The following is an 11,921-nucleotide window of genomic DNA, read 5'->3' as shown; positions in this document are numbered from 1 at the left end:
AGCATAAACTACTACTAGTGGCCCAGTAACAGCGATAATAGCTATTTTTAATTAAGAATTTCCATTTTTCTAGTACTGAAGGTGATGTCTGTTTTTTTCCTTCTTCAATGAATCAAACAAAACAACGAATTTAGAGAGATTAAATAATTGTAACCTCCTTCTCAAATTGAAGTCATCAAGATTCAATCAACCATTGCAAAACTCTGTTAATGTTTTGCAATTTATTTGGACTTTTCTTGTACCTTGGACCGTGTCATGTAGCAGCATTGAACCCCAATAGAATTCAACAGATGAAACAAGTTTTGGTCCTACTTGGAAAACCCTGTATAATGTAATAAGCAGAAATTAAGATGGTTGAACCCTCTAAAAGGTCATTCTGATTGTTGATAATCCTTCAATAAAGAATGAAAAATTTGGCATTATCCATCCTCCATTCATGCATTTCCTAGGTTTTCAAAAAAGAAAAAAAAAAAAGAAAAAGAAAAAGACAAAAAAATGTTGAGCATGGCGTTATCATTACAAAAGATAGTTATCTCTTCGTGATATAGAGTAGTTTTGTGGTCATCCTGCTCAACACGTAAACATACCCTCTTATCAAGACAATCAACTATGGTTCAAATCCCACCCAGATTGGACTAGCTTTTTACAGATTATACCATTGAATTAACATAACCACAAAAAAAAAAAAAAAAAAAAAAACAAAAAGAGACCAATGCTAGTCAATATAAAACCTCCTGCTTCAATCCTTTAAAATCTCAGTTGATGTGTTTGCCGACTCATTGGCAAGGTTCGGTGTTGACAGTAGAGTCCTGTTTTAGACAGTAATCTATTAGTGGTGTTGTATGGTTCTTTTTCTCTTCAGTGTTGTATGACTTTTTATTTCGGTGTTATTGGTGTTGCAGACAGCAGTATGAGTTTGTCTACTGTTCTGTTTCAGCTATCCTCTTTATTGGAAAGCTGTTTTTATTACCGCCATGATGGCGATGAATAAAATAACCAATACGATTGAGAAAAACAAGTAGTATATATCCTTATCAAGACTTATGGTTCAAACCTACCACATTGCACTAGCTTTATACAGTTTATATAATTGAATTAATAAGAATAAACAAAAGACCAAAGCCAGTCAATAGATTCTTTGCTTTAATTCTTTTAAATCCAGTCCACTAGACATTTCCTTTCTGATTTGCCAGAATGGAAACTTGGCTCATCATCATATCCTCTCTCTGCATTCCTGCAATCCTTAAAGCCGTCTTTAACCTTCTTTATCCTTCAAGAAGACCTACCCACAACCTTCCTCCAAGCCCTTTTACCTTCCCAATCATTGAGAGCCTCTCCTGGCTACCCAAAACCTTCGCTGACCTTGAACCGATCCTCAGAGACCTCCACCCAAAGTTTGGTCCCATGGTAGGTATTGGCCCTCACCCTGCTATCTTTATTTCTGACCGCTTCCTTATCCACCAAGCCTTGGTCCAAAATGGTGCAGTTTTGGCTGATCGTTATTTGAAGGCAGTGATCTTGGAAGGGCAAAGAGGACAGCCTCTTGCACACTTTGTGTTGCCACATAGAGTGACAGAAGATGTCGTTTTGAACAATTTTTTGGTGCCTAGGAAGGGTACTGTAAATTTTTACATTGCTGAAATGGGATGGGACCCCAAGGTTTGGGAAGATCCTATGGCGTTCAGACCAGACAGGTTTCTTAATAGTGATGGTGGTGAGGAAGTGTTCGATTTAACTGGCAGAAAGGAGATCAAGATGATACAATTTGGGGCAGGGAGGAGGATATGTCCTGCTTATGGTTTGGCTATGCTTCATTTGGAGTATTTTGTAGCGAATTTAGTTTTGTCATTTGAATGGAAGGCTGTGGATGGAGATGACATTGATTTGTCAGAGAAGCAAGAATTTACAATGGTAATGAAGAATCCGTTGTAGGCTCACATATATCCCAGGTTTAGGTAATAAGGCTGTGGTTGATCAAACAACTAATCTTAATTTAAAAATTTTATAAGTGGCATGCATAGTTTGTTCGTATATATATATATTTTGGAAGAAACAGTTTGTATATATTTTAATACTGTTGTTTACTAAAAAGGGTACTATAGTTTCTTTGTACTATTTTATTGAACCGGATAAGATCAATGGTCCCATATTGATTTAGAATATGGATATATTTTTGTATAATAAAAAGAAAAGGCATATGTGTATATCTTCTTGACTATTCTTGATGGATTCTCTGTCTCTCTTTGTATCTCAACTTATCCATTGCCTGTACAAGTATATTATTTTCCCATGTTTTCTTTCTAACAAGAGTGACACATAAGAATCCACCTTTGAGAAGCAACTGGACAAAACAGAGCAGGATACTTTACAGAAAGCAGGGAACATACACTCTGAGGCCGAATGAGAACATTTTGATTTTCTTAGGAACTTATTTTGAACTCAAATATTTGGAACATTTTGATATTTATCTTTTGAATCAATAGATGATTCTAACACTCTGAAAACAATGGGCAGAAAACGAAGATAAATTGGATAAAACTAAATTTGAATCATATCAATTCTAGTAAGTAATTACGAGTCCCACTAATGAGTGATGTACACATAATTTCATTTAAACACAAAATATCTCAACTATTAACAAATCTATTACAGACACAAAAGTCTTCTCCAAAGTATGGACATACACCAAAAATCAAGAAAATCAAAGGATATGAAATTTAGGCGGACGAACACTGCAAGGGAGAAACTTGACTGATATGAGGCATGGCAGCAGACAAGCCATACTTCTTCAAATGCATTTCCAGCCTATAAGGACCCTATCTCTGTAAAGTAACTGCAAGTTGAACTCACCTTCTGACTTGTTTCTTTTTTTTTTACGAACTCACCATCTTACTTCAATTAATTGAAAGAAATTTGAACATTCTGCAATCACAATAGTGTCTCACTTGTATAACACCGTGTAGCCTTATTCCAGCTTGGGGCAACTAAATGGTATCCTCAGTTTCTTCTTCAAAAATTTGAACATTCTATAATCACAATAGGAGCAATATATCAAAAGGTGAAACATTGATACTAGCATTTTCAACGTTAGATGGTATACAAACAGGTCTTGAAGGCTACAAGGAAAATAATGCAAGTGATAAATTTATATATGTTTAATGAAATTAGAAAGTACCTGTTCCATATATAACTGTTCTATAGTGACATTAAGGTCACCAGCCCAACGCCCATTATGGTCTGTTTCTGCTAGTTGTACTCTTTGTAGTTTCGGTGTGCTAATAGCTCCCTGACAAAAGCTGGTCAATCTCGGACATTGACTCACAATTACTTGTTCTAATGATGGGAACTTGAAGGTGTGATCCCCTGAACAGAAGCTTCTGAGGCTTGCTAAACAATGAAGTTCCAAACATTTCAACTCTGTGAAAATAATCTCATACGTTGCTTCATCATCTGCCTCGCTTGCGACTACTTCTTTCACCATTTCACATTCTCTTATACTCATTGTGACAAGACGCATCAAACTTTGGACTTCGGAGGATGTAATCAACTCTACCATCCCTTTGCAGTTCCTGACATATAAACTTGTAAGATTTTCAAAAGATGCGGATGATACTCCTAAATTAATCAAACTGTCACATCTCCAAACGTCAAGAGTTTCAAGCCTTGCACAAATATGACCCAGTGGTGACTCTTGCTTCCATAGCTGTGTCAACCTAGGGAACATGTACAAGACTAACTTCTTAATTTTTGGGAGCATCCAGACTTCTTTCTCTTCACCAACATTTCCTTCGGAAGGAGACAGCTCTTTGAAGCTGCAATGACCCACCAGAAGCTCTTCTAGATTGTAAAATCTTCGGAGGAAAGAAAATGGATAAATAGCTGATTCGCAAGAAATCCCAAGAACTTTTATATGGCAAAATAGGTTTTCTGGAAACTGGCCACCACATATCATTGCAATGTCATCACTACTTAACCACACTACCTCCAATTGAGGGATGACCTGAGAAGTCAACAAACAGTAAGAAGTTGAACCCATAATGTTGAAATTAAGCCTTCAAACCATACTAAAATTTTCACTTATAGAAGCTCTCGTTAAAAAAGAAGAAGAAGAAGAAAAAAAGGGAAAATGGAGAAAGCAACAGGTTGCTGGTGTAGATGATTTAATCTAATTTTTTTGGAAAATTTCTTTCATATTCCCTTTTTAAATATTTGTAAATTTTATTTATTTATATGTAATTACAATGTCAATTTTTGTTTTATATATGTATATGACATGTCAGCTAATATTATCCACCACTACGCTAACATGAGCGAGCTTATAGAACCATTGCCATGTCGGCAATTTTCATTAGGATGATTGCTCCAAATAAAATAACAGTCTTAAATAATTCGAGAGATTATTTTGATTGATATTTTTATTGTTTTCTTTCTATCGTTCACTTTTACTTCATAAAGGATTATTAAAAAGTAGAAACAAAAGATAGAAGATAAAATTAATTATGATTAAAAATAAACAAACTAAAGAAATTAATTATGATTAAAAATAAACAAATTAAAGTTATCATCTAAGCAAAATCAATATTTTTTATTGTTTAACTTATCAAACTAATTTATTAGTTATAATTAGCTATACTATTGGCTTATAATTAAATAGAAAATTTGTTAGTTTATATGAAAATTTAAGTATCGTATCCCTCATTTTTTTCATAAAAAAATTTAATACTTGACCTGCAGTTTAGTCACTTGTAAATTATATGTAAAATAAAAGCTAGTTACTTAAAGGGTGCAGTAACGGCCCCTTATGTTATAACCAAAAACTTTTAATAACCTGGTCCTTTTAATAATTTTTTGCGAACTAAAACATAACATAAGATTCAAAACAAAAGATTATCTTAATTTTTTTCTATTTTACCAATAAAAAATTAGGTACATTATTAAGGCACTGAATGACTTCAGAAAAATGTATGAACATCTCCAAAGGAACGGTAAAAGCTTGTACCTTTTCAATATGGAAAAGTGGTTTCTGCATATTAGACTCTAGCTGCCCGAATATCTCCATCTCCTTGCACCCATATGTCTTCAAATTTTTTAACACCGGCCACACAGTGGTGTGCATTCCTGGGTAAAAACATTTCAAGTTTGGCACAATCCAAAGGATAAGGGAGGATAACTGATTAAATTCAAACCAAATTTCCTGTTCTAATCCTTCACCTTTCGAAACAATCTCCTCCACCCCACATTCTTGAACTAAAAGCCTTTCAAGTTGTGGAAGACCTTTGGCTATTGAAAATGGAAAGACACTTTTCAAACTCCAACATTGCCAAACATCTACTCCTTGCAGATTTTGAAAAGAAATATTTCCATGGGGATCCCTATTCCAAACATGCTTCAACTTTGGCAGACGAAGGAGATACATTTGTTTTAATTGGAAGGTCACACCGTATGTATCTTTGATTTCTAACTCTTGGGCTTGGAGTTCAAACACTTCTTCTAGTAATTCACAGTCAGTTACTGTTAGTATTTCCAGTCTTTGAAATACTCCCAGTACAGAAGATGGAAAAATATTCAACAACTCATCACAGTGCTCAGTTTTCAATTCTTTCATCTGACAAAAGGAATCCGTATGAAGTTGGTTATACCATAACCTCTTCACGTTCCTCAAATGGGAGATTGTCACTTTCTCCAAGTTGGGAAAAGCAACCTACCAGCCAATGTAAAAATGATCATAAGCAGCGATAATTCCAACAGCAAGTGAAAGGGAAATCAAATCGCTAAGAAAAGAAAATGCAGAGCACATTAAGAAACCCACCTGTTCATTGAACAGCGCTTCAGTAGTACTGCCAATAGTGATATCTTTGCTCATAGATTTGTTGATGAATCCCTTCAATTCAAGGCAGTGCTCGACCTCTAGAATCTTCAAGGATGGGAATTCAAGAAAATAGTTGTCATGGCAAAATCCGATGAGTTTCGGAAGAGCCTTTAATTTTAGGGAGTTTAATAGAGGGAATGAAATCGTTGCTCTCTTTCCATCTTCTTTTATCTCCTCCATTGCTACTATCTGTTGTATGCACCTGCAACCAATTACCTCAAAGCTTTGGAGCTGCTGCAGACATTCAGCCATAGAGTAGGATAATATGTGCTTTAATTTGTCACACCCCTCAATGATCAAGCTCGTCAAATTTTGCATCGAATAAGACCCTCTGGGAGGTTGGTAGTGCCATATCCTTTCAATGTTGATTGAGGATAGTTTCAGCTTCTCCAACTTAGGAAACATTATCTGCACAATGAAGTTTGAATTAATACCAAATAACATGCTGTGAAAGGTCATGTGTGACGTTTGTCACCTACTATTTTATTGTTAAAATAATAAATTTATTTTAATAAGTGTAAAATATCTATTGAATTAAATTTTATTGAAAATATATAACATTTTTATTTTTTACATTAAAACAATTAATCATAAAAAATACACTAAAATCAACATTTCCATTCATAATATATAATATCAAAGACACTAATTAGCTAAGAAAAAAACAGGACAGTTTTTTCTTTTTTTAAAAAAAGTTGGTAATTTATTGATAACAAAAACTAGAATGCCCTGAAGAGTCTTATACTTTAGTAGGTAAAGACTCCTTTTAGCATCAAAAGTAGCTTAGAGAAGAGTCAATAACTATACAATTGCAAAATAATACAACCTGCTCAAAAGGAAACTGGCAGCACCCGCAAAAAGAAACAGCCCCTATACGATAATTAAGTTCTGGCTGAAACCTAACACGATGCAACAGGTAAAAACCAAGAAAACCAGATGACAGCTCTTTAACTACTAAAGGGACGTTAAGATGGTACTAAAGTCATAACCTGATATTCTAATGTGTAAATATGTAGTTTGAAGAATACTGGCCGAATGCCACCCGCTATGCGGGTGAAAGAAAAAGATAAATAAATGTTACATAAATAAATTATAATTTATTTCTTAAAAATAATTAAAGTACAAAGTTATGTTTTTGGGGAGTGGGGAAATGGTGGAAGAAGAGTGGACAGAAAATTAAGGAGAATCAAGAGATCAAAAAGGAATGAATGATCATAAGAAGTAACAAGATTTTTAATTAGCACATGAAAAAAAATCATCTTATTAATATATATATATATATATATATATATGCCTTTGAATATATATATATATATATATATATATATATATATTGTGTGTATTATAATTGTCTGTAAAATATCAAGTGGCATAATTTTAGAAATATTAGAATATATATAAAATCTCTTGTTAAACCATCAATCCTACCAATTAAGACAATAGCTATCATATAAGAGTTTATAGAAGAACAAGTATAACATATCACTTCCTTTAACCTATTTATTTTTTGGAGAAATATTGTTAAGATGTATACCTTTAACCTAGCTATCATATGGCATTGGGTGAACGAAAAATTATTAAATACCTTGTCATTGAAAAGTGGCAACTCTTTTGGAGAAATAGAAGTCGAACTGTTGTTTTCAGAGCAAAAGCTAATAAGTTTTGGCAGATCCTGAAGTATCAAGGACTGTAGTTGAAGAAACTCAATTTTGTCAACAATATCATTATCTTTAATGATATATTGGACCAACGCACCATTTTGGATATGAAGATTCTTCAACATTCGAAAACTTTCCCTATATTCTGACTCATGTAGCAAAATCTTGACACCTGTCATTTCATCTAGATGTAGATTTTCCGCTTTGTTCAATAACATTTTCAATCCATAACTTAGATACTCAATGCCTGTATCTAGCTTGAGTTTCAGTGTCCTTGTCCTTGTCCTCGAGTATCCAATCTGACCATCCCAATCCCATGCTTCTCCTATGAAAATCCTGTATATTTGCAAATTTTCGAAGAACAAGTCTTTTGGAATAATCTTGGCATTAGGGATACAAACATCTAAGGTGGTTAAACAAGACAAAGCCTTGAATTCAGCAAAACTGGCATTGCTTGGTTGAGTGTGTCCCTCTGCTTCCCATTGAACACGACTGTTACCCATGTACAATTCTTCCAATCTAGACAAACTAGATAAGATGCCGGGTGTAATTCTTTTGAGTTTGGTACAACCATGTAGATCTAATAACTTTAACTTAATCAGCTTTCCAATTTCCTCAGGTAACATTTTAATATCAGAATCCAAAAGGCTAAGAATTTCCAAATTCTTGAGCTCTCCAATAATGGCAATATCTCCCAACACACATTGATCTAGGCACAATGTTCCAAGGTTTGATAGTAGAGAAATGGATGAAGGTAAGGACGGAAAATGCATTTCAGTCAAATCTAGAACTTTAAGATTTTTCGTTTCCTTGAAAAAGTTAGTTGGCATTTCCATCGAAGGATCCCTGCTACCCATATAGAAAAATGTAAGTTTCGGACATTTCAATTGATCAGGAAGCTTGAGATTAATAGCATAACGCAAACCAATTTTGTCCCAACTTTTCATTGCCTCTACATTTGGCCAATCTTTTGGAACATCCTCATTGTTTAATGCAAAGACACGGTTGTCCCTAGAAGCGATTGATAAGGCGACATCACGAATAAGGTCATGCATATCAAAGTGCAGTTCGGTGTAACTATCAAGTAACAAACAGGAGGTTTTGAGCTTACTCACCACCGTTAACAATCTTTTTCTTGCTTCTTCTACTGTGTTGACACCATGAAACAAACCCAAACCCATACTATATTTCAGCATGTCTTGAATAGCAACATTATGACCAAGTAGACTGCAAAGCAAGAAAGTCTGTTTGAGTTCCTCACCTTTTAAATGATTGTAACTCAACTCTATAGCTGCATATGCCTCTTCTGGTACCTCACTGAAGTTGCTCGAGGAAGGCCTCTGCAGTTGCCGCAAAGCATCCTCCCATTCAAATGAATCTTTATTCCTCAAAGCCGTTGCAACCGTTGAAACGGCGATTGGCAGACCAGCACACTTTTTAGCTACCTCAGTCGCTATAGACGGTAATTCAGGACTTTTATCACCGTTCCCTGCCATCTTCTTAAACAATTCCCAAGCTTCCTCTTCTTTTAAAACATTGATTCGAAATTTTTTCTGAACATCCATACCATTCAATGAAACATCGAGATTTCTTGACGTAAGCAGTATGTTGCATCCTTTATGTTCATCTCCAACAGGAATTCCCACTTTATTCAGCTCTAATCTTGCCCAAATATCATCTAAAACAACAAGAATCTTCTTTTCTCCCTTCAATCTTTCGTGCAATCTACTAGCTCTTGCAGCCACACTCTTTTCTTCTATTTTTAAACCCAATGGCTCTGCAATTTGGTCTTGCATTTTCTGTATATCAAGAGTCTGAGTTACATGTGCCATAACCACCGAATCAAATAACTTATCCCCTTTGATTTGCTTAGCAACTTCTTTGACAAGTGTGGTCTTGCCCACACCAGCCATCCCGAACACTCCTATAATGTTGATACTAGGATCTTTCAATGCCTCCATGATCTCGTCAAAAACCTGCTTTCTTGAATCAAAGGCCTCAAAATCTTTTGGAGATGCATACACCATGGCTTGAGGAGGATCACGGTAAGATACTTTGTCAAATTCACCTTGCCGGAGGAGTACATCAACAGCGTTGGCATCTTTCTCTGCTTTCTTGCTAAGCTGGTAACGCGACTTGAAATTGGGACACAAGCCAATGAAACACTTGTTATTTGCTTTGTCTTCAAGGTCCTTCGTTTCTTTCGCCTCTTCATCGATCATCTTGTCCACCTTGATCAGCCAATTCTCGACACCGATCTCTATCTTCTCAACGTTCCTTTTAGCAGCATCAACATCATGCTGCACTCTCTCTCTTCTTTCTTTCAACCTCTGAACTTTTTCCTCAAAATTCTCAACCTCTCTCTTATGGTGGAATACATAACTGATACGACGCTTAATTTGGAAGAACATGAATTTGGCAATTTCGCTAACGAGATTGGCAGCGCAGTTACTAGGAATTTCCATATTTTTAGGGTTTTTTTTAATTTTCGGTTTCAACAGTAAATGATGAACTAGCAGAGACAACAAGGGAGCAGACCCAAACAATACGAAAAACAACGATGATGATACTGAGCGCGATATAAAACTGGTGAGAAATAATAATTATATTATTATAATAATTATTGTAAGGGGTAATACAAGTGAATATTTTATTTTATTCATTTTAAATAATAATTATATATAAATATAAATATTTAATATGATTATAATTTAGAAATATAATGAACAAAAAATTTTGAACCAAATCATTTTCTAATGATAGTGGTTTATGGAAATTAAGAATATATTATTATTAAAGAGGCTCCTTTACTGGTTTTCTCTTTCATGAAAACTTGCCACCAAATTTCCTGAAGGAGAGACATAACTCAACGGCTTGCTCGGTGGGAATTGTATAAGGAAAAAGATTTGTAAAAAAAAAAAAAAAACACAATTCTAAAAAGGTATATTTCTTCAATTAATAAAAAAGGGAGAGGTATGTAAAGTGAAACGACTCATTCAGAAGGGATTTTTTTAGTACAGAGTTACAATTATTATTAAGTCTAATCCAAAAGTGTTTTTATTATTTTATTCTTATATGACTTAAAAAATTAATTGAGTTAGTACAATAATTGAGTCGATGTCTAAGTCTTTGTTCTTTTTTTTTTTTTTTTGAGAAAAGCTCAAGTCATTGTCCTCTTTTGTTAACATTTTCTCATGCTTGTACAATAATTGAACCGATGTCTAAGTCTTTGTTTTTTTCTAAAGAAAAGCTCAAGTCTTTGTTAGAATTTTCTCATGCTATTGGGTATGTCAATGTCTTCTTTGTCTTTCTTTTCTTTCCAGCTGTTTCTCAGCAATTTCATCTTTGTAGGAAGAGCAACAATCAAACCACCATGTGTTTATTGGAATATGAATTACAATGTTCAAAATTATTCTTTTTTACTTTTCAAAAGAAATTTAGACTTGCTATTTTAATTCGAATTTGGCAATCCTTTTTACAATATTTTTATCAAAAGCGGTTCTGCATTTACTGTTTTTTTCTCATCTTTTAATTATATTTAATTATATGTTACTTTTATCACATTCCTTTCTTCCAAAGTTCAAATCTTAACTTTGTCGCTAGTTAGAATTTAATTGAGACAAAAATAGGAAATAAGTCAGATATATCTTTTAACAGAAACAAAAGCATGAATTTGAAATAATTAAGTTGAATGATTCTAATCAAATCGTTGTTTAAACTTCCTGTAAATCAAATAATAAAATTTTTAAAGTTTTTAAGATGTAATATAATAATTTGACTGGCCAAAGACCTTTATTTCTACGATGACTTGAATTGTTGTAGCCTATGTGAAAAGTACAACTAATTTAAGTCATTAGCATTCATTATTATGTCCTCTCCATCTAAGCCGGCCCTATATGAAAAGCAAAATGAATATTAAGTCATAATAACTATTATAAAAATCAGCTTTCTTTTTTAGCGAAAATACTCTTTTTTTTTTTAAGTTTTACTTATAATACTACATGAGTTCATTAGTATTTGAAATAAATAATTTATTTAAAAAAATATTTTACATTTGATACATAAATCCTGTCATTAATCAATTATTAATGTTTTCATTACTTTAATGATGTGGTAACATTTTTAGGATAATCTACACTTCTTTCACAAGAGAAATAAAAGGTTCAGTATTTCTAAACCAACCATAAGCTAAAACCCTCTCAAAATCTAGATTTCATTGCTCAAATGCTCCAGTTTTTTATTGATTGTTGGCACTCTAATTCAGAATCAACTTGTGAAGAGAAATCATAAACTCATCTTTGTATTTTGGTGGGTGACTCAAAGTGAGGCCAAAAGATGGGAAGAAAAAATGAAAGTTGAGTTGTTGAGTTAGTTTTTCTTATTTGTTTATCAGT

At 33.7% G+C, this 11,921-nt stretch overlaps 1 protein-coding gene and 1 pseudogene across 3 annotated transcripts; one reads left to right on the top strand and one right to left on the bottom strand.

Moving 5' to 3' along the window:
- The first annotated feature begins 1,117 nt into the window (after positions 1-1,117).
- LOC18599632 (cytochrome P450 89A2 pseudogene) lies at positions 1,118-1,937 on the top strand (annotated as a pseudogene).
- Positions 1,938-2,528: 591 nt separating this feature from the next.
- LOC18599631 (disease resistance protein At4g27190-like) lies at positions 2,529-10,119 on the bottom strand. Of its 3 annotated transcripts, none has more exons than XM_018122387.2 (6): positions 7,455-10,119; positions 5,810-6,277; positions 5,212-5,701; positions 5,000-5,118; positions 3,176-4,000; positions 2,529-3,026 (listed from the first exon to the last, which is right to left on the bottom strand). In XM_018122387.2, exons 1-6 carry the CDS (start codon positions 9,990-9,992, stop codon positions 2,985-2,987), a joined length of 4,482 nt encoding a protein of 1,493 aa, XP_017977876.2. In that variant the 5' UTR covers positions 9,993-10,119; the 3' UTR covers positions 2,529-2,984. The 3 variants fall into 3 exon arrangements, with proteins under 3 accessions (XP_017977876.2, XP_088662560.1, XP_017977875.2); XM_088806434.1 differs by having other exon boundaries at positions 5,000-5,701; positions 7,455-8,674; positions 8,789-10,119; XM_018122386.2 differs by having other exon boundaries at positions 5,000-5,701.
- Positions 10,120-11,921: the final 1,802 nt, after the last annotated feature.

This window comes from Theobroma cacao, chromosome 5 (genome assembly GCF_053813885.1).
Source record: "Theobroma cacao isolate CCN51 chromosome 5, ASM5381388v1, whole genome shotgun sequence".
Lineage (NCBI taxonomy): Eukaryota > Viridiplantae > Streptophyta > Magnoliopsida > Malvales > Malvaceae > Theobroma > Theobroma cacao.
The sequence above is the reverse complement of the archived record's forward strand: the minus strand, read 5'-3'. Positions and strand labels throughout refer to the sequence as shown.

Bases quoted from the DNA above. Each gene is read 5' to 3' on its own strand.
- LOC18599631 (XM_018122386.2), bottom strand. From the start codon at position 9,992: ATGGAAATTCCTAGTAACTGCGCTGCCAATCTCGTTAGCGAAATTGCC. The intron at 6,278-7,454 runs GTATTTAATAAT...TTCATTGTGCAG, and splicing joins TGCCACTTTTCAATGACAAG to ATAATGTTTCCTAAGTTGGA. The intron at 3,027-3,175 runs GTACTTTCTAAT...TTGTGATTATAG, and splicing joins AACAGTTATATATGGAACAG to AATGTTCAAATTTTTGAAGA.